This window comes from Haliotis asinina, chromosome 8 (genome assembly GCF_037392515.1).
Source record: "Haliotis asinina isolate JCU_RB_2024 chromosome 8, JCU_Hal_asi_v2, whole genome shotgun sequence".
Taxonomy (NCBI): domain Eukaryota; kingdom Metazoa; phylum Mollusca; class Gastropoda; order Lepetellida; family Haliotidae; genus Haliotis; species Haliotis asinina.
The window spans coordinates 58,490,700-58,515,025 of NC_090287.1; the positions used below are offsets into that span (position 1 = coordinate 58,490,700).

Genomic DNA, 24,326 nt, shown 5'->3' on the forward strand with positions numbered 1-24,326 from the left:
ATGGGCTATCATATTATCATATCATCATATTATCTTGCCATTTCAAAGTCACCTTGTGAGAGTTATGGCTCGGATACCAGCTTGGAGGTTGTATATTTTGAATTAGACCAATTATACCTTCCAATGCATTTTTGTCCATATCTTACTGTTTGCATTGAGTCTAAGCTCCTGGAAACCAAACCTGGCACCCATCAGCCAAATGATTATATGTGTCAAATGAACACTATATTTGCATCATACCAAAGAATTACTTGATTTTGCCAGTTTCACAGTTAAAGAGAAGCTTACAACTGCTTGAAATTCCACATCTGGCTGGTGTCCAAGCAGGAATTGCAGTCTACCATAAAATCCCCAGAAGGTTTATCCCCCAACCTAAATAGGAACAAAAGAAACATGGTTGTAGCTGTTTATTACCAACAGGTTTTCTTGTTATTTACAAATTAACAAAATGTAATGAAAACAAATACCATAAGGTCAGTATGATGGAAAAATATATAAACAGGATGCAATAATTTGCATGATTCAATAATGATACATAATTTGTAGAAAAATACTCTACAATATTGCATGTTTCAAAACATCATCAAAAAGAATATTTACATCCAATGAAATCTGATATAGGATTCCAATAAATTTCAGGCTATAAGGTAACATGACACAGTGCTCAAGGTAAACTGTCATTATTATCACAGATACAGTTCATGTGAATGTTGATTACAAGTGGCAGGCTCATTCTCTTCCACGGTGCAATATGCACCAAATCTAATGCAGCCCATAGTCCCTCCTGGGTAAGACAAACTACACACCCATGCAATCAGATACGACAGAGATACAAAGGTCATTCTTAATTACTCATCAAAGGAGATACCATACAAATAAAAATGTGTTATGGAAATGATTTATGCGAAATTACACCTCTGAATGGAGTTCTTTCAGAAGATAAATTAACAGGCATGTTAAATATTCCATAGAGACGAAAAAACATGTTAACTGAAATCTGATTTTCATCAGGCATGGTTCTGTTTGATAGTGGATACTTCGTATTTCCTCATCAGCCATTCTTATCAGCCATGTCACATCTTGAAATTGGTCCATTAGCTTCTCCATAAAGTATACTTTGGTAACTATTAACACTTTTATCTAGACATAGGTAGACAGCTGTCCTACAAAGTAAATGAATGTAGCCACCCACAAACTCACAATATACATTTCCAAGCTGAGGATGTAATTAACCTTGCACTTTCCATACAATTATCAATCAACAGCACTGTTACATGTGTCACAAAAAAGCACTGGCACATATCAGGACGCACTGAAGTCCTAACCTTTATTACCTATACCAATTTGTGTGCCAATGTGCAAATGAAGTCAACATTTTCTAGAAGGAAGTAGGCACTTTTTCTACACACACACAACTGCTTTCAACCAATTATGTATATACTGGCCAAGCTGTGACATCTTCAGAAAAAAAGGCTGTGACAAAAATAGTGATATTATGAAATTATCAAACATCTGTGCACATGTTGAAGCATTTCTTGTGTCTGTCCAAACAGTGATAGTCTAGTAAAACAAACCTTGTAAAAAACCAACAGTTTACACTGTTCCTGACATTCAATATTAATTCATGGCTTTGTTCAATGAGCACTTAAAGATTTGTACATCCCTGAAATTTCCTAATCACTGGCAATTGTAAGTGATATTTCAAGATGGCAGAAGGATGAAAACAGTGTATCACATTCTGGTTTCACAAACCTCAGTAAAAACAGTTTCATTCCTATCCATCAACTTTCACAGAATAAGGTTACCAACTTATTTCTTGCAGAGAAAAACAAAACTGTATCCAATGCTAAGTTTTAAAACAATATGCTTCTGATTATTCAAATACTTCATTTTCAAATTTTACAAAGCTCTGTCAACTCAAGTTTTGTGAGTACCTTGTAGAATTAGTCTGAAAAAGTTAGTTTATGCACTTGCATTTAAGACCAAATTCTACACTAATATCAAACATGTTTAGAAACAAAAATAATCTAAATCAGATTTAACTGAATGTTTCTAAATACTACAATGTCATATACATGCAGGGAATATCAAATCAAAAAGACATGCAAGATTTAATGGTTGTCAAACGGGAAAAATGATTCCAGCCAAGATCAACTCTGAAGTGGAGACAGACGATCTGTTGGAAATCCATCATCACTAGGCTCAAGTAATACCTATTGATTTCTGCTAATAAGTACTTCTAATGATGACGGTAAGCCTCAGCTACTGATCTTTAACCAGAAACGTGTCCAGTTAGATTATTGTTACGTTCTGTTAGTGTACCATTAAGTTATGCATTGATCAAGCTACTGTGTAAGGAAATACATGGTCATTGGGTTACAATACATCACAGAAAATTAGCAATGTCTTTTCACAGTTTTTACAATTGAACTGATTTAAAACATATATATGATTGATTAATTTATGAACAATTTAAGACAAAAAAAAAATAACTGTTGCAAGATGTAAACAATCAAAACCGATTTGCATACATCTATGCATGTAGAAATGATCTATCCACTGTAGACCTACAAAGTATGGACACCTACTTTACAAAACAATAGTCCCTGGCAAATTCTAAACCCTTCAAACAAATGAGTATGGCTGGCTAATTTGCATAAATATCACCTGATTATGGAAAGAGAGAGGTAAGTTATTTCTTGTGATGGGCAAATGATACATCCTTCAAACAACCACCTATCCCCTCGAATTTTCTGTTCTCATCAATAAAAGTCTAAGTAAACTTAGCCCCAGTATTCATTACACTCCAACACTGGGTCTAACAAAACCTAGTAGGAGGTCGCATCAGGTAACCTCTGAGAATGACCAATCAGAGCACAGCTTACCAAATTATGAAAGTGGACACTTGCACATATGTTTTGAACTTTTACCCATACACAGGTTTGTACCCGAACGATTCCGAATGCTTTATTCTTACGATCGCCTCCGCTTGATGCACATGGAGCACACCACAACAGTGAGCAAACAGTCGCTGAAAATGGCTTTCACGGCAATATTAAAGGATGTCAGCTTCCTGAAATATTACCTAATGGTAACCATATCAACACGCACGCACGCACGCACGCACGCACGCGCGTGCAAATTTTCATTTGTTGAGAGATGAGTGTTAGTGACCGGTGGGTGTATTTAGTAACTCACAGTGAACCCTTAACAGTAGCCATTGTCAGATTGGTTAAATCAGTTTAGCCGTCTCACTTTTGATTGGACGGTCATAGGTCGCTCAAAGATTCCCTGATGCGACCTCCTACTAGGTTTTGTTGGACCCATTGTAGGAGTGTAATGAATAACACATAGCGCTAAGTTTACTTTGACTGCAATAAAAGTATGACTGTTTCTATTTCAAACTACTTGCCATGACACAACACAAATATACATCAACATTTTGGCAATGTCTTTTCCCATAACCATGAATGAGGTGCTATAATACAGTCAAATCTCAAAAAATTGTCATTCCTGGACCTAAATGTGAACTTTGAGAGGTAAACACTATCAACTCTGAAGGTCCAAATGATAATTTATACACTGACCAGATTTATACCTTTAATTCTGCCATATGTTACTCTACTGCACTATAAACATGTGATACCAGAAATTGTCAAGTGCTGTGCAAGACAATTCAGTGTAATCATATGTTAAAGGATATCAGAGGTTATTTATTGCCACCTTAGCACTCTCTTAAAAAATATTTCAATGACAATAACACCCATGAAGTCAAATGTCTCAAAATTTGAAAAACTATAAATATCATACAAAAATTTAATTACAAAATGCACAACCAGATGTTCCAATGTATTTGAATGACACCATCAAGATCCATGACTGCTGGCAGTTCTGGTAGCCATCCCTGACGAGTCTATTGCTGGGATGGCACTGACATCAGTTCTGCTGGCAAGCAGTCTGATGGAAACATTTTCTGTTTGTTGATATACTCAACAGTCTACAATATTCCTACCAGAGGATAATTACATCACCATACTATGGTATACAGTCAGCATTGTAATAAAGTCAGCTTCTCTCATACTAACAGGAACTAAACAAAACATACACCTGTGTCTCTAAATCCTATTGTAAATACATACCTCTGCTGTCAAAGTGCTTGATGTATTTCATGTTTACATTTTCAATAAATATGACTGAACCGCCTCCAGACTATACAGCAATATTAAATACCCAAGGCAGTGTTCGAAATACCTGTCTGCCAGACTGTCCCGAATGACTTTTTTCAACACAGACTGCTAGATTTTCAAATTCACCAGTCCGAAGTTTGTTAAAGGTTACAATTTGGACATGTATATGACATTTTGTGGGCAGGCAAGTTTTGGTCAAGGCTGGCAAGTTTTACATCTAACCATATCTGCGGTCTGGCTGAAATTTTTTAGAGTTTCATGTCCTTACTTGAGGTAAATGTTACAATGAGTGAGTAGAGTTCAAATTCAGTTTTAACTGTATTACAGTTATATCATGGTGTGTCTGTGGGGACACCAAGAAATGATCCAGTTTAAAAAGACAATTAACACTTTGGTGAAACCAAAAAGCACCTAGGAATGGTGCTGGCCAACCTAGAAGCATTTGGGGGACCCAGGATCCCAAGCTACAATCGCACATTTCTTGTGTGCCTGACTAAGAGCACTGAGCAATTTAAGCCCCTTAATGTTATGCAACGATTGTAGTAGAAATAGTCCTGGCATTAGCTGTAATGACTGGAACAGGCTAGCTTTTGGTCAATGTGAGAACACATGCTGTCAAGTTTCTACAAAATACTAAACACCAAGACCTTGTTACACAAAGTGCTAGGAGGGCTATGACAATGATGCATCCCATATTCTATAACAGACTTAGCATAAAGGTGGAACAGACCTCTACGCCAGGCAGCTGATTCTTTAACAGGTGTACGTTTCTTTCTTACTTACACAACGAATCAAGATAATCTTAATAAAGTCAAGGTATATGCAGCAAAGTACCTGAAAATCTCCAGTTCTAATATACCATGAGACCATGTATTGCAATATGAATCATAATCCAAACTGCCATTGTCAGACCATGACAGTTTGGTCACAAAGATGGATTTGTTCTTGTTTGTCCTTGGTCTCAATATTTCAGATCTACTTCAGATCTCACTCTTAGGGTCACATCTATCCACCTTGTGGATCCAAGAACAGTGTCAGGTTGGAGAGAATACTGATGCTACTGCATAACACAGCACCACAACATGTTGTGTTGTGGCATGCACTATTACCTCTTTGAGGTCAACATGAAGTCTATGCTCATATCTTACTGAACATTACATTCAACTGCCCTAAATTGAGGAGACTGCTCCAGTGAGAAATGACATCATTATGAACATACACATGCCACAGACATGTTCTCTCTGCTGCTTAAATAACCAGAATTAGCACTGGGAATATTAACAGTCTTTGAATACACACATTCTTGGATGGATGAGCTGCTCAGTCACAACTGCAAATCCACCTGTTATTGTTAATCTCTTCATGAAGCATATACATTTTGATATTCATATGATACAGCTGCTTTAGTTGCAAATAAAGCTTTGTGAGGAAAACAAGATTATGAAAGAACAAATCCAAGGATAAACAAGCAAGACTTACTAATACCTATTGAAAATTCATGTTTCGTCACCCATGTCCATAGTCCTTCGCTTTTGTGCTAAAATTTCTTATCTTTAGCTTATATGGAAAGGACTAACATCTATAAGTAAATTACAAGAAGTTACAGTTGACTGAGTGCTTGCTTGAATCCCAAATAAACAAAAGGATATACTTGGAAAAGGGCCAATCTTGCTTCTTCAGGAGCACTTCGGTGTGTAAAGTCCTGGTACAAGCCTTCTCCAGAATGGCTATCAAATGGCACAGCAATCCCTGGCAGTCTTTGATTTTCTTTAACTGTCACAGTGTATATGTAAAAATGAATGCACCACATTATTCCTTGTCACTGTCAACAACCCATCCACCCTACGCAAAAACTAGGAATTAACAACGATGCCGAGTGGAACATAGAGAGATGCTTCATCTCCAACATCAGCAAAGTCTGTGGAGTCTTCACAAGGCGAGAGAGAGCCAGACTCTGAACCTTCCTGCTTTGAGTTGCTGTCATCTTGATCATCATCTCCAGACAATTTCTTGTAAGGCTTGGTCCGTACCTTGAGAAACTCCTCTTTGCTAAGCATACGTATGCCTGTGGCTGTGAGTAGCTTTCCATGTCGAGTTTTCAAGTGACGCTTGTATGTGTTGCGTGTTTTGAACTTAAGAGGACAGTCCATGCATTCGAAGGGGGTTTCACCTGTGTGTCTCCGCAAATGTTCCTAGAAATGGAAGACACTGCTCTTATTGAAAACAGAAAGGACAATAAATCCCAGTCAAGAATAAGAAGCAACAAACATCAAAAAGAAGCACTCATAAAAGAGTCTCAGGATGTCTATACTTTACTTCGAACCAGATAATGTGATGGTTTTACACAAGGATTTATCTCAGGTTATAAAACAAAACTGCCTTTGGCATTCAAAAGGGAAACCATTAGTTAGATTATGATTGATTACGCATCATCTAATGAAACTGCAACCTCTTTTACCCTATTTATTGCAATGAAATATAAGTCACCCCTACACTGTCATGTCAAGAGTTAAATTTTCACAAGAACAGGGAAATAATAACTTTTGACATTCTGCTAACATTGGCTGCAGATGCGGAGCCAAATATATGCCTCTGACGTTGTCTAGATATTTCCTATACCAGTCGATAGTCCATTGATGAATGCATATGCACAGGCTGCTGTTCTTCTGTTGGTTGTGAAATTTGATTGATCTCATTATTATAATGGAGTACTGACCTTGAAATGACTGGGGTGTCTGAATTTGCGCCCACAGTCCTTACAAGTGAAGCGACTCTGGTTGTTATGGATGAGCATGTGGTAGTTAAGGCTGTGTTGGCGGGTGAAGGTTGTGTTGCAGATAAGGCACACAAATGGTTTGATTCCTGGAACAGACATAACAGAAATATAGGTAATGCATCAAATATACAAGTCTGCCAAGAAGGAAGTTGTATCCTTGCTATCTATTTGTAAGACGTAAAAACATGTAAAATATGGCTGCTGAGTGAGTGAACTGGATTAAACAGTGCTTTGAACAGTAACCCACTCATGTAACAACTTGTCTGCTTGAAGTAAGGAGACAAAATCACAAAGTAATGCAAGTTGCAAATATTTATAATTTTATGAAATCCATGACATGAACCTAAGATAAGTAAGAGAGCATAATTGGGCCTATTGCCATTTTAACCCACTGTCATAGGTTTTTGGCATGCCCAATGGGCACAACTCTCTACAGCCAATTGCAGCTACATTGGCAACTTGGCTGCCATCCACTCATTTGAGGAACAAGCTAACCATATCAATTATTAGTCATACTATAAGACCTGCCACAGTCATTGTCATATATTGGCCTGCATGTACTGGTATGCTTTAGAGTACATTATGTGCAGTTCAGAAACAACACTTGGACTGCTCAAAGATAAACTTACAAAACTGCAAAGACTTTTTCTAGACTTGAACATTGAGCAAGTCGCAGTTAGGCATAAATGATAAAAGATGAGGTAATGGTTACTTCCAAGTTACAAAACACTCATTCCATGTTATTCCTCACAAAGTCAACAAAGTCATGACCATCTCATACATTTCCATTACATATAGACAGAAGGTGATCTTTGCAAACACCACATCAGTCACTACCTTCAGAGGGGTATTTCAACTTCCCTTTACTTCACATGAAGGTCATAGGACATTTAGTACCTTGAAAGAATGTCAAAAGTGAGTGGTACCTGCATGGCTTCGGTAGTGATACATCAAAGTAGCACTGGCAGTAAATGTCTTGTCCTTGCAGATCTTACAGATTAAGGGCACTTTATCATCCTTCCTCCTGTTCTTTAGCTCGCGAATACATTTCAAAGCCATTCTCTGAAACACACATATACTGGAATTCTCACAACAAATATAAAGTAATACCTTTGAAATACAGCTGCATGTTCATATTTTACAAGACTGTGCAGCAGTATCCTCCTGCAAACGAGGATGGGAGTCTCTGATCTAAGCCCATGAGATTCATTATCATGAGATTATGTGGTGTCTGATATACTAAATCAAGCACCCTGTTGCATAATTTTTCCACAGCAATTTCTCTTTAAACCATTAACTAAGCAAAGTACCACTTAACTTAGAACTGCCTCAGTGTTTTCCAATTAACAAAATTAATGCAAAGCTTGACATGTTTGTGAACTTACCCGTTCCCATTCAGGAGTTATCTCTGCCTGTTCCCCTTTCTCTACGGCAGCAATTTTCCTCCGCTTCCTTGGACTGATGATATCGTCCTCATGGTCACTGTACAAGGCATTCTCCTCAGGCACAATCAGACGCCCCTTCTTTGCCAGGTTTGACTTTGGCATTGGTGGGTATGGTTCTAGTCAACCAAGACATTCATCTCAATCAGTTTACTAAAACACTGTACCTAACATCACATCATTATTTACAAATATATTAACACACAGTAGAAGCAATTCAAACAATTACTTCCAATAATCATTGTGCTCTATCTGGCTTTACTTACAGCTTGTCATGGGCTTGGCATTGTGTATTTATATCAAATTTGCACTGAACAGGCTGAATGTAGTTGGCACATCATTTCAGAACTCAGAACCTACTTTCTCTCTCAACACAAACAACACACTTACTTTCACCATTGTGTCCTTCGCCATCCTCATCATCATCATCAGTGTTGCTGGCTTCTGACTCGTTCACCACCTCTTCCATGCTCACCATCGGGAGCTCAGCAACTGCAGGAAGCTGAAGCAACATGATAGGTTTGGTAGACTTCCTCTTTTCACTGTCCTCAGATGCATTGTCACATACGTCTATCACTCCATTCTCCTCCTCCCCGGAGGACTCCAGATCAAAGTGCATAGTTTCAATGCCACGTTTCTTACCAAATATGGTTGTGTAACAGTGGTCATGATGAGGCTGAGTCCGGCTCAGTAAATCAATAATAAACTGTTCATTTTCTTCAATACGCCGTTCAGTCTCTTCATGTAAGTTATCATCACTTTCATTATTAGATCCTTCTCCCTTCTCTCCACTGTTTCCATGTTTACCTTTCAATTTGTCCTTTTTCACTTTGGTAGCACCACTTTTAGTGTCTTTTTGATTGCCACTGTCAGCACCAACAGTTTGCAATGTTGACTTTTTGTGGGCATACCGTCTAGCCATGTCTTTTTTGTTTGGCGAGATGGCTCTATTGGTTTTCTTACGTTTTAATGAATTCTCTTTCACTTCCTCCTCCTCTGAGTTTCTGTTGAAATTGTCAGTTTTGGAATGTGACTTGGCCTTTGATACTGGGCTATTGGTTGGCTTTCCTTTAGAGTCTGACACTGTCTTTCTACTAGGCTTGAGTGCAGTGAACTTGGCAATCGGACTGGCGCTTTTCTTAGCCTTTCCAGGACTTGACGATGTGGTGTTCTGACCGGGAGTTTTCCTCTTTTTGGCAGCTTCTACAAAAAGAACCATGGTATCAAAGTCAATGCAACAATCATTCAAGTGTAACATGTTATATGAGACATTACCCATTTTGACAATAACCAACTCAGCTTTCGAATCTTCAACAAAATTTGAAAGTCACGCTACCATGTTTATAATCCAATTAAACTCTTCCTAAAAGTTGTGTTGTCAATACAGTTAAGGGGAAGTGGGGTAGCTTAGTAGTTAAAGCATTTGCGAGATTTGCATATGATGCTAAAGAACTTGAATTATTTCCCCAGTTGGGTACACTTTGTGAAGATCTATTTCTGGGGTCCCCTGCTGTGATATTGATGTAATATTGCTAAAAGCAACCTTATCCACTTTCAACCACACCACTTCAAGTCATTTTAGTGGTGATTCAAACTGAAACTCTGGGCCTAACATAAAGCAAAGGGACTGATATTCATGAAAGTTTAACTTCCTATATCTTGTAACTGTGTCATCTTAACATTCATGTTTGCCATACTCTTAACTGCCAAACATTTAGGACTCTAAATGATTAACTTTGTATCAACAAGTAGCATCACATTCGCACCTGCTAACTTCTTTTTCCGGACTGTGACAGGAACAGCAGAGAAGACAAACTTTTCTCTTAGATCAGGATCTAAAAGGATAAGGGATTTCTAAGTATACACCATAACACAACACAAAAGAGATGTAATTTTCTGAATAAAATTGATATTTTATACTTATCCTGAATCGTGCTTATTTGCTCATCTCCTCCCTCTATATGAAAACAGTGGAACACTTGAAATCACTTGAAGTTCCATTCTTTTGAAGTGGACGTACAATCACTCACCCACAGGAAGCCTTTCCGTTTCCCACCACATCGGTCACATGACCAGTGCCGTTTGTCACTCTCTCCGTAATTCTCATAACATGAGAACTGCAGAGAATCAAACATGTCTGAGTGGGTGGTATGGAGGGCTTGATGTCATGAGTCAGGATAAGTATAAAACATCAATTTTAATCAGAAAATTACGTACTTTTTCTTATCCTGACTCATGCTTATTAGCTTACACAATCTGATGGAATCGGTTGTGAGTCAGACTGTGATGGATTCTGTTGGCTGCCATATAAGCATCTCCAGTCTCCAGGTGGTTGACATGCAGAGTGCGTTCATTGCTCGCCTAAATTCCTGCTGCAACCTTGTTGTCCAGGTGGGCACCCTAACCTTGTAGTGACACATCTACGCAGAGATGACTGTTGCAGTTCAGCTCTGTCAAATAAGTCTCTGCAATGTTGTTATACGTGTATTTCTATTCTTTCCCTTCCGGGAAATGTTGCGTTGAAGTGAGTAGACTGGTAAGACACTGCCACTGTCATAGTGGTAACAGACGATGTAGAACTTGCAATATTGTGGCTTGAATCTTGTCTCAACTCTTTCATGTTGTGAAGATTTTCGTTCCCGGAATGTAAAGCTAGTGTCATATTCAACTCTGACTTCATCAAATCTTCCCGTAATGCGATACACCATGATCATTGTTGCAGGAATGTTTCCGTCAGTTGAATATTCATGAAGACAGTCAGTGAAGTAGGACGGGTACAGGTACACGCTTCATCTGTAATGAAGAATCGTTTCGTCTTCAGATCGTCAACACTGTAAGTTGTGAGGCAGCTGTCCTCCATGTGAAGTCTACCTATAGCTGACTGGTGGTCACAGCATAACTGTCATATATTGCTGGAGGCCTCCAGATAAACAATGTTGAATCTGCTATAAAAGAAGACCTCTTTGCCTCGTAAAGACAATCAAATGCTGCTGTAGACTGCTATTGTAAATGAAGCCTTTCCAATGTTGAAAGCGTTGTTTACATATATAGAAGACTTCCGGACACACACCCAATAGCCGCATTCTGTGCAAGGCGTTGTCTTTCAAAGACCAATCAGATTGCGTATGTGACACCACAAGTGTTGCGTCAGTGATTCCCTCACTAGCATTTGGACTTGTCTCGGAGATGTACAAGTAAGCATCTTGTAGGAGAGGGCGTTTTAGGACGCCTATGGTAAAGTGAGGTCTAGTCCAATCGTAATCCAAGATGTAATATCTTCTTCCCTCTGATGTAAGCCGCTGACTCCCTGAAGAGTCATCTTTATTCTTCCATGAATGAATTCGCGCATGGTTCAAACGGGTTTGTTGAACGTCATCCCTGCGCCGCACATCGAAGTGATCTTCATTTCTGTATGCATCCCTGGAGTGTTTGTCATTCCATGAATGCTTCCTGCTGAATCCTCTAACTGTGATGAGATGATACAACTGATGGTGAAGGTCTTTGTGAACGGAAGCGTTCACACAGTATGCATCTCCTTCATTCGACTGACCTGTTGCAGCAGTTGAATCATCACGCAAGGTGACTGTAACAGTTGTTGATGACTGACAACGTCTACATGCTGTGGTGGCTGTAGATTCACAGAAGCATCTGATGTACTTCAGGTTGTAGGAGTTGAGATTTCTCGCAGATGTCTCATTGGTTGGGTGGGACAATATCATCACTGAAGCACTTTATAGGAGAGCTGGTCCGTTGTTTCAGAGATGATATAGTAGTATTCAGCAGTTGAAGACTGTCTTAGAGGACGCAGATGACTTCAACTTCTTCGGTTGAGATGACACCGATTCTGACGACAATCCCTTCTAACAAGAACCTAGTTTATATTTTATCCTGATGGCACCCCCAGGGCACATCTGGCGATTCACTATAAACCTGAATATCAGCAGTAGTTAGCGCCAGTCACAATAAGATTCCAATTGCCAGACATGACTTGACAGAGCCTAAGCTAAAGATTTTTAGCATGTATATGAATAGTAAACAAATACAAACAAAATTCTTACTAAGTTCACAGCATGACCAGCCCTGTTTGTCATTCTGTCCTCCATTGCGAGACGAGACGATTGGAGTCAACTTGAGTCCCTATATGGCATTTTATATCCTATTACATTTCAGTCCTTGGCACAATATTTAGCAGTATACAGCTTTGGTCTGTATTAATTATTATTATGATATAATGTGGTGGGAAACGGGGAGGTTTCATATGGGTGAATGATTGTATGTCCACTTCAAAACTTCAAGGGATTTCAAGTGTTCCACTATCTTCGCATAGAGAGAGGGGAAAAGCAAATAAGCATGAGACAGGATAAGGAAAAACAAACCCTCTGTATATCTTCCAGTGATAACATGACACCATGGTCTTGCTAAAATTTTTGAAGTCAGAGATTAATGGCACATTAGGACATTGTAGCTTTGTCTCTCAGGAAAAGGTATTGTGATAATGCTTTACGGAACATAACTGCTCACTCATATTCATACCATTTGCATCATCAATCAGTTGTTCAATGTGACTCAGCAAGTGTGTCCTCATCTTCATACGTGCACGTGTCTCATTGCCGAAGCTAGTGAACTTTTCCTTGCACTTGTCTGGCATGAGATAGCAAGTGTAAGTGTAGTTACGAGTCATCTCGTTTGACGTCATATCACTGAACAGGCTGAGCAAGGCCTTGTCGGAAAGTGCTTGTATCTGATCAAGATTCAGAACATCCAGGGACTGAATGCTACGTTTGGTCAGCTGTGGAAATAAATGTGAAAATAAACTGGATTGTTACAAAATGTACTCTTCTGAAACAGCACTGAACATGGGAATTTGCATCCACTCTAACAAAGCAGAGTCGCACTGAAAATCAAGTTCCATCATCCTTGAATAGTGTGCCATCAGGCATGCTTTTTGGTCAGCAGGGAGCACATCTTACAAAAAGGTCTTATATCACAGGGATGGACTTAAAGGGGCACTGATGCGGAGCGAATAATGTTTCTCACCAACGGTCTAATTACGAAACCAAACTGCAAATTGGTCAGCGCCCGCTCCTTCGACCGTGGCGGACAAAGGAACTGGGCTCCTGTCCATATTAGCAGAATTTCTTCACCTTAACAGTCAGGAGGCCGGATGCCCATCATATGCCATTTCTTTAAAAATATCCATGGTATTCCTTGTCTGATCATAACCAAACATCCCAGCAGCAGTGTAGTTCTTTTCGGATGCTTGGATGGTATAGGTACTGATCCAATTTGATCCTACTTCTGTGTTTTTAACCTCGATATTTAATCATGTTACATGAAAATATGATGTCTACAGGCACGTAGCAAGCCATTTGTTTCAGTACGGAAGATTGCAAAGCTTTATATTTAGGTAGTTTTGAGTGTTGGTTCAGCTGTGATAGCAAATATCGCACGTAAATTTTGGTAGCTATGGTAGCTACAATGGTTTATTATTTATGATAATAAAAACACACAGTTGATTTATTTGAATTCGTAAACAAAAAACGATGACTTTGCCTTAGGTAGAGAAATCTGAAAATTTTCTTACGTAAAAAAACCCCTTATTTCACCTATTTACCCAAGTACACAGCAAATGCCTGTGTGTATTCCTTATGTAACGAAATTCCGTTGCTATCCTCAAAACAGTTTCGGCCCATAAGTGTTTTCAGGCTGCATGCGACACAGAGATAACATCTTCCTTGCTGTAACTCGCGTTTGATGGTGTAAACCTACACGTGTTATTTGTCATCATTCTCTGGATGGTCAATTAATGAATTTATAACAGGTATAATTAGTAGTAACACCACTTCGGTTACTCAACAAAGGTTCCCATTTGGCATTTCTCCTGTCTGGAGTAAATACTCAACATTATAAATTAAGGTCCGTAATGGCAAATGTATTGAATGTTATGTAATATGTGCATGCAAGTGATGCAAGAGGGTTTATCAGCTGAGCTACAAAAACAAACACCGATCAAAGGATTAACCGATAACACACTGATTGATTAATTACTTTTATCTTCTAGCGGATTTGTAAAAAGGCAGTGTGTGTACATGACTACACCCTGTCGTAAAGTGTGAGTGCAAAACCAACATCCTCCCTTCAAAGAATTAACCACCCTTGCGTTGATTGCTCATTATTGGTTAACTAAATTACTTAGAATAGTGGACATCTTACAGTTAGTTGCCAGGTGTGCTATCTTGGGAGACCAATGAGAGGTTTATCTGGTTTTCACCAACGAAAGACGTGAAACGATGTTTTACTTTTTCGCAAATGAGACAGTTGTAAGACACGCGACACAGAGCAGGATATTTACCAGCTGCAGATGAATGGAATACGATTTCTTTTACGTGGATATTGATGGATACATTCCTGAACAAGGTAGTAGCCTGACATTGTTGCTATAAAATTAGTTTGTTTTACATTCATTATTTGCATTTTGTTTTAATTTATTTGTTGTAGCATTCAGCAGAATCTGTATGACAGGAAACACACACTAGATTGTGTATGTGTGTGAAATAGGATCCACATTGGCAATCTATACAATGTATAAATGTTGCTGTTATGTTAGAAATTTACTATGAGTACAAGCAGATCGTGTGTTCCTTTATTAATTTTCAGAATCATACAAATATGACAATAAACTAATTAGGGTTATGAGACAAAATATAGAGACATACATTGGCTTCATTATTTTTCCGTCCTAATAGTTCTTTTACCATTTCTACCACTGGCAGATGATTAACGTTCAAAGTGTTTCATTTGTTTTCATAATACATTTGTAATGAAGTAAAAATGACTTCACCTAAGTTGATCTGTCTATAATTAAGCTATCAATTGCGTTTACGGACTGCGCAGCAGAGGTCACGAACCAGTCACGAATTCTGGGATATCATCCGGGTACTCACGGGAGAAAAACAATAACAAAAGTTTACACCAGTCCACGGAAATTGCTCCGCATTAGTGCCCCTTTAAGGAAAAGAAACCTGCTTGCAAAATATAATAATAGTTAAGTTTGGATAATTTTTAGTTTGTTTATTTGTTGTTTATACAGCAATTTTCCAGCCATACGATGACAGTCTGTAAACAATCGAGTCTAGGTCAGACAATCTAGTGATCAGTTTATGCACCCGGGATATAGTAACATGTGTCAACCACGTCAGTGAATCTGATCACCCATCCTGTTAATTTCATTTCATGACAAGCATGCTTTGCTGAAGACCATTTCTAACAGGACCTTCAAGGGTAGTTTGGGTAATGAAGATTTAGAACACCATTATAACAAACGTATTCTGGGTCTGATAGGATATTAACTTATTTAAAAAAAAAAGAATGACAGAAGCAGAAACATTCAATCACTGTGTAGTATTAGTAGTGAGTGTGTACTCATCAGAATCAGTGCTCCAAGTCTGTTCCGCAGCATTGTTTCCTGGCAAAGTCTGGTACAAGTTGGTATCAGCATGAGGGTGTAATTTGCAGTTTCAGGTTTTTACCCATGAATGTTTGAAATGCTTATATCAAGGCTTTTATCACTATATCTGAATAATTAATTTGAGAAACCACCATGTGAAAACTCAAAGCTATTGCCTTCAAATGAATGTGTTTACTAAAATAGAATTAATGTCATACATATGATAATAAAAACATTAACAAATACTTTTTACCTTTTTAGGAGTGAGCGATTTCTCATTAAACTTGGGTTCTTTTTCCAAAGTGGCAGATGCCACCTGTGCCAAAACATCCAGCGACATGTAAGAGGTTTGCTCTTCTGCCTCACTGTCACTTGTTTCTGCATCACCATTGTCAGTTGTTGATGCTGTCAATCGGTTCGAGGATCTTCGAGTCTCTCTTTGTGATACCTGTGGTGCAGCTGACAAAAACATTAACAAAACAGAGATGAAATTAGCCACTGATGTGAAAATACCAGCATTATTGGAAAAAACGTTTACGTCTATTGAAAGCTTCAATTTTATAATTTGAGAAATGTTCAGCAACAATATTTGCTACTTTTTCCATTACATGATGCATCTAGCCATTGTTCCACACTATCTATTTACCATTTAGCACAATAAAAACAGTTTTCATATGATTTCCTTATACAAGGACTATCTGCTTTATTTTTTAACATAGAATTAGAAGTCCACAAAGGTTTATTAAATGAACTGTCAACTTTATTCTTGCCAGAACATTTGGGTTTGCTTCAGTGAAAGCCAAGTTTAGAATGTCATGTTTTGTTAATTTCTGTGATTGGGTTCCAAGTGCATTATAATCTTGAAGTCTCTGTTCAGGAAATGGTGATGTATGAAGTTTTAAAACAGCAGTCTTGATAACATCTTTCAATCTGATATGTATTTGTTAATGTTAACAGTTCATGAATAAAGTGAAGGTGGTCTTTTTTGACAGTTCCTGGAGAGGCACACTGTCATATTGCCATAACTGATGCTGTGATCTATCTTCTTTTAACCCATAATCTGCTCAGGGATCTTTTGCAGTAATCTTAACCATTAATGCCTTTGCAAAATGAATGATAGAATGTTGTCTGTGTCAGTTCACTCATATTTTCTGGTTCTGACAACTAAAATACTAAAAAGATGATGTTTATTAAATAATTGTATACCTGGAAGTGCAGCCAAGAACTTGAAAACCCATCAACATCACTATATTCCTAGATGAGCACTTATAACGGTTTTAGCAGCATGTTTAAGTTTGGCTTCTCAGCATATCTAGGTGCATTGGCATGTAAGATATGAACGGGCCGGAGTAATTGTTGTTACGCACCGTACACAGTAATTGGAGAATAAGCTAAATCTTTCGCGCCGAAAAGTTGTAATTCTTTCATCCGCCATTTTGGATTCGTCTGTCACAACACGCCGTTCGTCGCCTCGGAACATTATAGCATTTATTAAAGGCATCGCCTGTAAGCAACTGTCTCCTATTGTAAACACTATTTTGATTTGTGTCACTATCACAATCTTTGTCGCGGATTAGGATTTGAAACATTGTTACCACTGCTAGAAACAATTGACAACAAAGTAACAAATTACAACATGGCCCCGTAGCAGCCGACGTCTTGCTCCATATGTCTTAAGTCACAAACAACTGCATTAATGCGTTGCAAATTTCACTCAAACATGTTAATGCTAACTCGATCAAAATGTTTAAAGTGTTATACCGCTCTTTTGACGGTCCCTTAAACTTCTTTTGGCAGCCTTTTCCTTCAGTCTCGTCGTCGCCATTTTCGCGTCTTCTGCTATCACAATTTGGGCTCTACCACAGTCTTAAATGTACGGCACATATGAACAATATTTTACAACAAAAATCCCATTAATACAAAATATGTTTATTGATTTCCCATTCGAACCAATCACAAATGTATAATTGTGTGTCATGAGATGAATACGTTTCAAAATAAAATACATGCAGACGATAAAATAGTTTAACTTTTTACTTCCCCGTCGAACCCAACAGACTGAGGTACATTGTTGACCTCAAAAGAAAAGCAGACGATAATCGTCAATATTTGTAATATTTTTTCTCAGTTCTCCAGTAACTATGATTACGCGGCAAAACTACATGGCCAACGATAGTGTACGAATTTTATAGATATAATGTGATGTTTGGATCTTAATTCAATTTATCACGTGACAAAAATAACAAAATGGCGGCTCTCATTAGGGCCTAGAGGGCAAGTGCCCGAACTTTGGTGTTACCGAGTTATATGACAGCACAAGTAAGGTTTTAATGCGCCGAGTTATCTGAGGTAGGTTAAATTTCACATCTCTAGAAGTGCTTGGTCTTTGCTCTATCGCATGTTTTACAATGTTATTCTTAATATATCTGTCTATCCTAGGTGGGACACAGATACGACTAACGCATTCTCCAGACTCCACATGATAACAGACATTCGTGTGTATCATGTCACGTTTGTCGGACTAATAATATCAGCAACTTACAAGGCAACATGGGTTTAAAAACCGAAATTATGTACTTTTACACTGTTCAAGGAAGCTCGTGAAATAAACGCGAAAACACATTTAGCGTGGAATGACAGTACGACACTGACCGACATTTATCATGTTTATAGGCAGAATTGAGAGTAATTGTCATCTGTTGTCAGTTTCCACTTTGCAAATCCCGCTCAAGTTTAATCCAAGTGAGCAGATGAATGACTTATTTTACTCCAACGATTCACCATCATGCTTAATTTACATTGTTTCAATATAATTTCCATTATGAACAACCATGTTAAGGCGAAATACAAGAAGTAGTACTCTGTCTGGCATAAATGTCATAGTCCTGTGTTGATATATCTAAATAAAATCACATGCATGGATGACAACACATTTGGGAACACATCATGAGCGCTACAATATTTTCATGTAGTTGTTTGTATCTCCATGAAGTATGTAAGCCACAGGGATTTCATGGTTGTGAAAACTTACAAGTAATGGCAGCTTCTTAAAACATCAAATTAATCTTTTTTAACTGCTTGACTGGCATTTTAGAAGTTAGAAGGTACACTGAATGCAGTTGAATTAGAGTTAAATCTGTTGAGTGAGTGAATATAGCTTTACCGTCGTAGCAGGAACTTTGCATAATGTTGCTTAAAATGTAGTTTTAAGTTTATTAAATCTGGCAAATGAAAAGCGATAGATGGGTTGTAATGAGTAGGGATATAACATAAGAATAAATATTTAATTCTATACCAAACTGTGACTTTATGTACTATTTATGTTCAGAAGTAGTAGTCTTGGTAAAAAGAAATGAAGAAATTAATAGACTAACTACTTTCTTCAAGTTTCAGACTTCCAGAAAGTGTTGCAGTCATATTTGTCATCATATCCCAACTCTTTGAAACGGTGTTCATGTTGTTGATCACTGGTATGACTAGCCAAGATTTTGATTTACAGACCACCACAATATAGCATGAATATTGCTGAATGTGGCATTAAACAACTACTAAACTAAACCAGTAAATGCTTGAAGTTCTGCATTACTTCATACTTTTATGCAGCATAAACTTTTCAGATTAAAAACTGAAAAAATATTTTCAAAAATGGTAATTTCTGTCTCTGTAATATTTTAAAGATTACTTTGTCAGTGATCAGTTGTACACAAGACTGAAATGATATATGATCAGTCCCTCCTGGATTCCGCGTTTGCAGAAAAATCATGGAATTTACCTTTGCATGCAGAAAAACGTCTGGCCCACGGGAAACGCATTTTCTTGCAGAATCTGTGCCAAATATGCCACTTTTCTTAATTAAGGAATTTGCTTATTTTAAAAACTGAGTGAAAACTGACTGACAGCCGAAATGAAAAGTAGAGTTAATGTCAAAAGTAGGAGGTTGTAGGATGACAACATTTTCAAAATAATCATGATTAAAGATACTTTATTAATAAAGCAAGTTTTAGGCATTTTTCAAATATTAGAAGAATTTGACACTGAATTACGTTCTTAAAACTGATCATTTTGAAAACTGAAATTATTTCAAATTTAGTTTAAATATAAAATTGTTAGTTTGTCTGCATCAGATTTGTGAATGAGAGGACAGAAATAACTTTCAGGAAGTGTTCAATTCTCGAACACAGAAAAAGGTGTGGGTGCTTTGTCATCAAACTTACTCAAGATGTGATTTGTACTGTCAACTTACGTTTAAGGTTTATAACTGTGTTTGAGAATTAAACTATGAAGGTCTGTATAATGTTTTTGTTGTTTTTCCTAAATGTTTTAACTGTCGAATGCTTTGTAGAATATTGAAAAATAGGGTGCTGAATATGCATAAAGTTGCCATGGAATTCTTAAAAATTTGCCGCAGAATCCAGGAGGGACTGATTATGATAAACTTGAGTCATATTGTTATGTATGTCACATGTTTAAGAGGGCGATGAGATGGCTCTTCGAACTTCCTTGCCAAAAATTTAACTTGTTGTAAGACCAGGTTCAAACACATTATGCTCAACATAATCAAAATCAATCATAGCCTCATGTAATTTCAGACTAAGTATCGATCATTGTCATTGCTGTTTCTACTGATTACTGTACTTGTTTATGATCTGATCCTTCCTTGCACAGTGCAGCTACCTGCATACCATTTGTTATGGCAAACACGAGACACAAAATATGTTTTGGACACAAAATATTGATGCTTACGAGTTTGTTTAGACTGTCCATTGTGCTGTTTTTTAATTTTATCAAACATATTTGAATAAAAATGAATGAAAAACAGTGACACATGAATGCATGACCTATTTTATAGCTTTTTTATTTTGTAATGCCATTTGCCAACACAAGTCATATATTGGTGATCCGTTTTCCCGTAACCACCACAAGAAATATACACAGGGCATCTGTTCCCAAATCTGACCTGAAATAAGTTCCTCCAGAAACATAAAAAAATCCACCATCCTTAGAAACAAGCCAGACATTGCCAGACCAAGGCAACTACCCACCCAGCATGTATTCTACTAAGCTTTCACCTTATGATTAAGTACAAATGGATTCCTTGATTACCCTATTGTCAGTGTTAACACAATCAACTCCATGTTATTCTACACCCAGACCCAAACTACACCTTCATGGTACTTAATTGGTTTCTCCTGTTAATCTAGTTAACTGCATTGTGATAGTGAAATAGGGTACAGTACTCGTACGATATTTGAATATAGCAGCATGTATTGAGTTAATCAGTGTTAACAGATATCTGATCTTCGACAACCCATGCTTGTATGTGGGGACTAACAATATCTGGTGGTCAGGGTTGCAGACTTGGTTGTCGCATGTCATATTATTCCAACTGCGTATGTTGATGCTCATGCTGTTGATCACTGGATTGTCTGGTCTAAACTTGATTATTTTCAGATCACTGTCAAATTACTGGAATACTGATGAGTGTGGTGTTAGAATCCACAAAGAAAAAGAACAAACATTAAATCTCTGTTATAGTATACACTTTCTCAGTATTCACCTGATGAAGATATAACATCATTACAAAGGATATGGAAGTTAATGTCCTTAAATGGTGTAAGGATGGTGGGGTAGCCTTAAAGCATTGACTTGTCACAACGAAGACCTGGGTTTGATTTCCCACATGGGTACAGGTGTGAGGCCCATTGTCCAACATCCCAGAACAACTCCCAATGATGCCATAGGGTAACTTGTAGAGTTGTGACAATTAATCGTTACGCAAGTTATCGCGATTCAAGAGATGCACGATGCGATACATTGATACGATTGTCGTGTATCGATTCAGCACGATACTTACATACTTAGCAGTCTACGAAAACACTGTCTCCCCTTCTATTTAGATTTTCGTGGAAAATATTGCCATGGACATGCTCCGACTGAGATGATTTTCACAAATTTATTTTGTTACCTGTGCAAAAAAGCCAGTTGTGGCAATGTTGATCCCTGCTGTTCCATTTTTTGGGGAAAACACTACTTTACTGACACATGCTAAACATTTTTAATAAAATGTCTTTCATGATATCATGTTGTATTTTTCTTGGGAGAAGAATACGTTCCCAGAAATGATAACATAACAGCACATTATTTCCAGTACTTTTATTTTTCTGTATACAAGGACAAAATATTGTGATACGTATTATATCGTATGTATCAAATTACCAGTATCGTGATATGTATCGTATAGTGGCATGGGCATATCGTCACAACTCTAGTAACTTGTGCCATATAATCATGATGACTCGGTGCATTATCACCTGGGTGCACTAGTGTATCATTTCAATATTTTATTATGTATTTATGTATTTAGTTTTGAAATTCTGTATCTATCCTCACATATGTGTTCAGTATTTCACTCAGATGAAATGCCACTTCATGCCAGAAGTGCTATCAGACTATGATATTCAGAGCATGATCATTTAAATCATGTGGAACATTCATCTTTTCCTTGTTATCTTTAAAGTTCACATTTTCACTGTGGATTGACAGTCACAAAAATAGTAACTTTGCAGTTTACACGATAAGGTAGATGTATTATTTGACAAGAAAAGACAAATAGCTCATGTATATTTTCATTGTAATTACATGGAATGATCTGAACTCGGCATGTAACATGGAACTATCCGGGGCCAAGATCTCAGCTATTCAAGGTATTCCAAGTTCTAGTAGAACTGATGCATTTTAGGAAATGTCCATGTAAGTTATGATTATTTGGCTTTGAAAAGTTTTCAGTTCAGTTACTGTGTGTGGAGTGTTTTTGGTGAGAGTAATGACCTGTTGAGCCAAGAATAGTCAAAGTTGGAGAAAGTTATCTCCCTTGGTACTGGAACTTGTGAAATCCTGGATTGTCTGAGCCTAACGTTGTCTAATGTATCTGTATTGGATCCTCACCCCCAGCTGTTCTGTGTTGTGTTGAATTATTTGAATTCAGGCAGTAAGAACTAACCATTGACCTAAATATCAGTCATGTGCTTTATCTGTGTATTCAGAACCATTTTTTATACCTAACAGTGTCTTGTAGACTAAAAACAGCCATCCCCTATATCTCAAGGGCTGTTTTTATTTTCAAATAGAATCTTGTTCACTGAAACCTTTTTTTTATATTTGATAACTTTTATTTCCACCTTTCCTTGTTACAAAAAAGGTAATAGAGCCAGGGCAGTCAAAGGACCTTCAAAAGAAAAGCTTGTTGTAAACAAAGCACTAAAACAACACCACCAGACACCACAACTTTCAACTGTGTTGCAATCACACTTACAAGTTTCAAATATATACAGTAGGTTTGTTTCAGTTTATTCGGCCTTTATTTTTTTTCATTAGGGTGCTTGTTCACTAAAAACTGATCATTCTCAGTATCTCCAGGGCTAGTATTTTAGTAAACCTCCACTAACCCGGACAGCCTCCTGTGGTTCTCACAATCTCAAATATCCAGTCTTGATTCCTATTAGCCGATTTGAATGACTGTTCCTTGGTCTATTCTGTAGGGGTAAAATGGCACTCTCTTACCATGGTACATATAGTTTTACAAGGCCTTCAGTTCGGTATCTGCAAACTTACTTCATGGATAATAATAGCCATCTAGAAAGAAATGCATATATTTTGACAAAAATATTAGGTTTCTTTACATTTATAGAAAATGTATAAAAAGGTTTCTAAAATGATGGTACGAAAGCTCAAATACCAAATTTTTGGATTGAGTTACGGTATATCGAACTGAAGGCAAATACTGTGGTTCTACTAATACCGAAGTGTACCATTTCACCCCTACTAACCTACCAATAAGAGTAAGATATCAGAACAAGGTAGACATCCTGCAGTACTTTCAAGCCAGTGGATGATGCAGTTGAATAGGATAAGAAAGAAAACATGTTTCCTACCAGAGTTTAACAAGTCTGAGGATGAAATGACTCACAAACAGTAATTCTGTATATTATGATGTTTTAATGCTGACAGATTAAGTTTCAGTGGCATATGTGATATTTTGAGAATAATTTTAGAAATGTTTTAATGAAAATAATCCAAGAGTAATCAGTGTGAGGGTTAGAATCTATAGTCTGAATATTCAGAAGCACTGACGATTTATCATAAACTCAGTTGACAGTAAATGTGATGTGTGAGGAAACAGTTGCTAGTTTGATGTATTTAAAGTTCGTGTTGATAGAAAGTTTCTGAGTCATGATAACAGCGGACACTTAGACTTGTTGATTTATGTCAAAGTTTCATAATCTTGTGTATTTAGTTGTGTAATGTTTCATGTCAAAGATTACTTGTGCAACTTTTCAACATGTTTTGAACTCATAGGGTAATAATTTCCTCAATCATGTGCATATTAAGGTAAGTGGTTTGTTTACAGGAAAATGTACTGGTGCCAAGTGTTTGATCTTGTTCATGGGATCAAATCCCAATTTTCATTCCAACGA

At 37.4% G+C, this 24,326-nt stretch overlaps 2 protein-coding genes across 5 annotated transcripts in view; one reads left to right on the plus strand and one right to left on the minus strand.

Annotated features, from left to right (window-relative positions):
* Window positions 1-392: 392 nt before the first annotated feature.
* LOC137294693 (uncharacterized) lies at window positions 393-17,704 on the minus strand. Its single transcript, XM_067825767.1, has 9 exons — window positions 17,614-17,704; window positions 16,106-16,311; window positions 12,939-13,194; window positions 10,172-10,240; window positions 8,796-9,608; window positions 8,349-8,524; window positions 7,890-8,025; window positions 6,904-7,049; window positions 393-6,379 (listed from the first exon to the last, which is right to left on the minus strand). Exons 1-9 carry the CDS (start codon window positions 17,675-17,677, stop codon window positions 6,041-6,043), a joined length of 2,205 nt encoding a protein of 734 aa, XP_067681868.1. The 5' UTR covers window positions 17,678-17,704; the 3' UTR covers window positions 393-6,040.
* Window positions 17,705-18,084: 380 nt separating this feature from the next.
* The window catches only part of LOC137295371 (EH domain-binding protein 1-like), an 86,059-nt gene continuing 79,817 nt past the window's right edge, over window positions 18,085-24,326 (plus strand). For 3 of the 4 annotated variants that reach the window (XM_067826694.1, XM_067826695.1, XM_067826696.1), the window contains exon 1: window positions 18,085-18,201. The gene's annotated coding sequence lies outside the window, so the exon portion shown is untranslated. The remainder of the gene's footprint in view (window positions 18,202-24,326) is intronic. The other variant, XM_067826697.1, reaches the window with a different exon arrangement.

Bases quoted from the DNA above. Each gene is read 5' to 3' on its own strand.
- LOC137294693 (XM_067825767.1), bottom strand. From the start codon at position 17,677: ATGGCGACGACGAGACTGAAGGAAAAGGCTGCCAAAAGAAGTTTAAGG. The intron at 16,312-17,613 runs GTATAACACTTT...TGTTTTTGTCAG, and splicing joins AAGGGACCGTCAAAAGAGCG to CTGCACCACAGGTATCACAA. The intron at 6,380-6,903 runs GTCAGTACTCCA...TTCCATTTCTAG, and splicing joins GACACCCCAGTCATTTCAAG to GAACATTTGCGGAGACACAC.